Consider the following 5,587-nt stretch of genomic DNA (forward strand, 5'->3'; position numbering starts at 1 on the left):
GAGGATCCTAAATTCGTATTTGCACACGTGTATCGTGACCCCACGTCATAATTAAAATGGTGAAGTCTTTTATAATATGTGTGAGTCCATGTCACACGTGTCAAAATATATATGGAAGATCATTCATTTGACATGAAGAATCCGGTGGTTCTAATAATTTGCCTAAATATCGTTTCAAGCACCTTACATTGAAGATGCTTTAAGACCTCACGGAAGACCCCACATATGAATATTATTCACGAATGATATAAATATTTAATATTTTTTAAAGCTAATATATTTTTATTAAATATATATATATAATTCTCTCTTTCTTCCACGCATTCCTCTTTCAACCTCTCTTTTGTCTGCTTCATCTTTTCATCATTTTCTACTGTTGAAGACTGACTTCTTTTCCTTCTTCTCTCCTTTCTTTTCCACACTGTGAGAGATCAGAGAGAAAAACAAACAAAGCCTCAATCAAATTCATGTTATGCGACCGAAGAATTGTGATGGATTGGGATAATAATCAGGAAAATCACCAGCAGCTTGAGAATCAGAACCAGAGAGATAACAGAAATGGAAATGGAGGAGGAATGTTGTATGTGAAAGTAATGACAGATGAGCAACTTGAAACTCTGCGGAAACAAATTGCTGTTTATGCCACCATTTGTGAGCAGCTTGTTGAGATGCATAAAAACCTTTCTGCTCAGCAAGATCTTGCAGGTTTCTTCTCTTTACCACTCTCTGTTTGGGAATTTTAGGTTGGAATCGGTTTTTTCTGTTGCATTTATGGGGGTTTTGTGTCTGTGCTTTTTTTGGGGCATTTATTGTCTGTTTTAGGGTTCATTTATCCCTTTTCTGGTTTGATGTTTCTGAATTTGGACATATCTTTGTATAATTGGAAAGTTTTTTGAGTGATTTCTTCTTTGGAGAGTATCTGGCAAAGAAATTTTCCATAATTGGGTGTTTATAGGTTTCAAAAACGGACAAAAGTTCAAACTGTTAGCATTTAATTACTGTTAATTTAATGAATTGCCTCCTTTTGCTGGGATCGAGGTTATTAATTAGCTGAATGTGAGTTCTCAGACTTAGGGCAAATCTGATTTGGATAGGGCTGTAAATGGGCCTACCGCCTACCCCTGGTTCGATGGTGTTCGGCTCAATTCATAAACGAGTTGAGCTTGAGTACGACGAAACTTGGCTCGAAAGCTCGCTAACAGGTTCGGCTATAGGTTCATGAACAAGCTCATGAATAAATTCAATTATTATAATGTCCATGAACACGCTAAGCTTGATTCGATTATTTTTTTAATAATAATATTTCCATGAAGGGAGAATTGTAAAACTAGGTAGTTTTATGGTAAAGAAATTCAAATCGACATAATTAATGAGCTAGACGAGGAAAACTCCTATGAACGAACTGCTCGTGAGCAGAATTAATGAGCTCTTAAAGAAATTTTAAGAACAGAATTAATGAGCTGCTCTTTCATGAACAAATAAATGAATTGCTCGCTCATGAATAGGATTTCGAGCTCGAGCTTGTCAATTTTCTAACAAGCCAAGCATGAGCACAAAGCTCGACTCGGCTCGATTACCACCCTAGATTTGGATTTTGGAGTATATTTTGTCATTTAATTTTATTGTTTCTGAATGAGATCTCAATATTGAACTCTAAAATTCACTCCGCCTTTGTTGTGTCAAAGGAAAACTGATTACATTTATGGTTGCTACACTCTTATTGTTTGCAATTTCAGGTTTTCTTTTATCTTTAATTTGATTCACAGTTTTGCTTTCCTCAATCCAAAGAGAACATGGACAATCAGTAGTTTCGATTCTATTCGTTGCAAGAACATGAATGTTCTATCTCTTTATCGAGCAAATTGATTGCGAAAATCTTCACTCCATTGCACCAAAATTTCATGTGCAACATGTTCTTTAAGCAAGTTTTTATGGTCTCAAATCTCAATAGCAATTATTCAATTGGTTTTTCCTAATATCTGTGCAGAAAGCTGGAATCTCGACACTCTTCTGTCCGTGATTATTTGCTTATTCTACAATTTGTGTAGAAAAAACGATGACTGAACAAAGTTGCTGTTGTTATATTGCAGGAGGCAGGCTGGGAAATCTGTACTGTGATCCATTAATGACTTCCGGTGGACATAAAATTACTGCAAGACAGCGGTGGACTCCTACACCGGTGCAGCTTCAAATTTTGGAGCGAATCTTTGAGCAGGGGAATGGAACGCCAAGCAAGCAAAAGATTAAAGATATAACCACTGAACTCAGCCAGCATGGACAAATTTCTGAAACAAATGTGTATAATTGGTTTCAAAACAGGCGCGCCCGATCCAAGAGAAAACAAGTGGTTGGCTTGTCTAACAATGGTGAATCAGAAGTGGAAACAGAAGTTGACTCAATGAATGAAAGGAAGACTAAACCAGAAGTATATCTATCCCAACAGAACCCTCAAAGAGCAGATGATTTGTGCTTCCAGAGCCCTGAAATAAGCTCAGAACTACATTTCTTGGGCATGTTACCGAATCAAAGTACGTATAATGCATATAATGCTTTAATTCGTTTAATTTCCTTCCGTTACCATATGCAGGAAACTTGACACCTAACCTTTATTGCTATGTTCTGTATAAAGTAGACAGGTTGAACAGTCACGAAAATCATAACACATTAATTCGCGAAACACGATTGTTTCAGAATACCTTCACGAAATTTGAAAGAATATCATGTTAGTTTCAAGCATATATTCTAAATTATCTGGAATTCTAGCCACTTAACTTTCTAGTTCGCTACAATTCCATTCTTCTGTTTATCAACTGTTGCCCATCCCAACTGGTAGTTTGTATTAGAGTTGCATCTTAATCGAAGAATGGGCGAGGATTTTCTGATCCAGTTCTTCCCTGTACTTCGTAAAATATGCAGAAAACTCTCTCTTCTGATGCATTTCGTCTACTTCATCTAGTCACGAGGTCTGCACTGAGTGTTTACGTGCTTCAACTCATTTGTTCTGTTAAATCTGTTTGCGTTCATACGAATATTTGATGCAGTTCTTATCTGTACTTCCTAAAATATGCAGAGAACTCTATTTCTGATGCATTGTATTGTGTCTACTTCATCTAGTCACGAGGTCTGAAATGAGTGTTTATGCTCTTCAACTCGTTTGTTCCGTGAAATCTGTTTGCGTTCATACGAATATTTGATGCAGTTCTTCTCTGTACTTCGTAAAATATGCAGAGAACTCTCTTTTCTGATGCCTCATGTCTACTTGATCTAGTCATGAGGTCTACAATGAGTGTTTACGCACTTCAACTCGTCTGTTTGCGTTCGTATGAATATTTGATGCAGTTCTTCTCCATACTTCGTAAAACAAGCAGAGAACTCTCTTTTCTGATGCATTGTGTCTACTTCATCTAGTAATGAGGTCTGCAATGAGTGTTTACACTCTTCAGCTCGTTTTTTTCGTTAAATCTGTTTGCGTTCATACGAATATTTGATGCAGTTCTTCTCTGAACTTACGTAAAATATGCAGAGAACTCTCTTCTCTATTGCATCATGTCTACCTCATCTAGTCACATGGTCTGCAATGAGTGTTTACGCGGTGCATCAACTCGTTTGTTCCATTTAATCTGTTTGCGTTCATACGAATATTTGAAGCATGACCTCTGATTGACAATGCTCTTATTGATGCAGGAGACGACCATCTAACGGGAAAGATGGGAGGACCGGGAAGTTACAACCTTTACGATCAAGCCGACGACTATGGCATGGGCTGATGACACCGGCTGTGAACGCGGATTTGATCGACGAACTTTTCTCCCGACGTGAAGGAGCTTTTGAAGGTAAGAGAATAGAAGAGAATTTTCAGTCTTTTATACCATATGCTTTAGTATAACAGAGTTGGTTATAGTTGTAATGGTGATTGTAAGATTGAAATGGACACTGTTTACTGCTATATAATGTATTTTATTTATGTTTATACATTAGCAAAAGTTACAAGATAAAAACATCCCGAGACGTCTAATCTTTCATTTTTTGGTGCATTAAGCTGTGATCTTTTATTTAGATACACTGAACCGCTGATCTTTTATTTTGTCACGTTAAGCAATTTCTTGTCAAATTGGTTAGTTGTGAATATCTAATACACTTAGTTTGAAATTATATTTTTTATAGTTCAAAATAAGGTTTTTATATTTTTTTTTTTTACAGCGGCATTACGCATATTAAAAATTGTTTTCAACGGTTAAAAATAAAAATTTCTAATGCAAGTCAAATAAATAACAATTTGTTAATCGAGTTTTATATTCAAAATTAACTTTTTTGGTCATCAGATATTTAATGTGATAATGTGTCCAAATAAAAAATTAGGGGCTTAATGCATCAAAAATGAAAGATCAAGGATCTCAAAGTGTTTTTTTTTTTTTTTTGCCAAATTAAAACCCATCGCCACTTTTAAATTTCAGCAAAAATAAGTAATACGAAGATGTTAAAGTTGTGTTGGAGAATTAATAAGGGTGTTGTTAAACCCAGCCCCAAATTCCCACCCCTAGCCCTGTGAAAGGACGAAAATGCCCTTTCATGGGTTTTGGGAGGGGAATTTCTACTTTTTTTGCCAATCCGACACGCGGGCGTGTGGCCATCATGCCTCACCTCGCGGTCGAGCGTATAGATATCACGCCTCACCGTGTGGTTGGACGTGATAGCCTCACGCCTCACCGCAAGGTCGGGCATGTGGTTGTCACGTCCGACCACGCGGTGAGGCGTGAGGCTATCACGTCCGACCACACGGTGAGGCGTGATAGCCATACGCCCGCGTGTCGGATTGGTAAAAAAAATAGCTTTTTTATCCCGTAAATAGTCCGTTAAACCCGTAAATAGGCCGTTAAACCTGTAACTACATAATTGTACTTAAAACTAAAAAATAATATAAGTTAATTAATAAATATTATTAATCACAACATATAAAACTAATATAATCTAGTCCAAACCTCTCTCCTTTCAGCGTATAGATTCTCCAATTGACGAACACTCTGATGACAAAATAATCGCCATTGGGTGGCAATGGGAGGCACTGGAAACGCAGGATGTAAATAAAGACGTATGTAGTGATGATAACTCCCCAAATGACAAATCACAATCTCTCGCTCTGGTGGTCTTCCATCGTCCGAACGCATCGGCAGTATAGTGCAAAATCCTAATTGTTGTGTAGTAAAGAGGAAAATTACTACGTTCAATACAGATGCAGCAGCAAATAAGTCATCCGGACTCACCATCCAGTGGGACTCACCACAACCCGCTCCTACCCATTTAATACGTGTGAGGGCAGCATCAAATCTGTTCCCGTACACTGGCGCATACAGATCACGGTTTGCCCGCATCTCATTCTCTATGAGCACTCTCATCAGCTTCCACTCCTCTTGGTTATAAATGATGGCATCGGCTAAAACACGAAATCCACAGTTACCATCTGCTACAACATCATGGAATCCAGTAATAAATGGTACGACGAGACCTTGAACCCGATGTAAATGGTGGTAACCGGCGATATCCGCATCAAATCCGACTGAAAATATTAATATATGAAATTTATCAATAA

At 37.5% G+C, this 5,587-nt stretch overlaps 1 protein-coding gene across 1 annotated transcript; it reads left to right on the plus strand.

Annotated features, from left to right (window-relative positions):
- The first annotated feature begins 315 nt into the window (after nucleotides 1-315).
- LOC136207976 (WUSCHEL-related homeobox 13) lies at nucleotides 316-3,970 on the plus strand. Its single transcript, XM_065998835.1, has 3 exons — nucleotides 316-705; nucleotides 2,091-2,528; nucleotides 3,685-3,970. Exons 1-3 carry the CDS (start codon nucleotides 468-470, stop codon nucleotides 3,765-3,767), a joined length of 759 nt encoding a protein of 252 aa, XP_065854907.1. The 5' UTR covers nucleotides 316-467; the 3' UTR covers nucleotides 3,768-3,970.
- The last annotated feature ends 1,617 nt before the right edge of the window (nucleotides 3,971-5,587 follow it).

This window comes from Euphorbia lathyris, chromosome 10, assembly GCF_963576675.1.
Source record: "Euphorbia lathyris chromosome 10, ddEupLath1.1, whole genome shotgun sequence".
In the NCBI taxonomy this organism is placed as follows: Eukaryota; Viridiplantae; Streptophyta; class Magnoliopsida; order Malpighiales; family Euphorbiaceae; genus Euphorbia; species Euphorbia lathyris.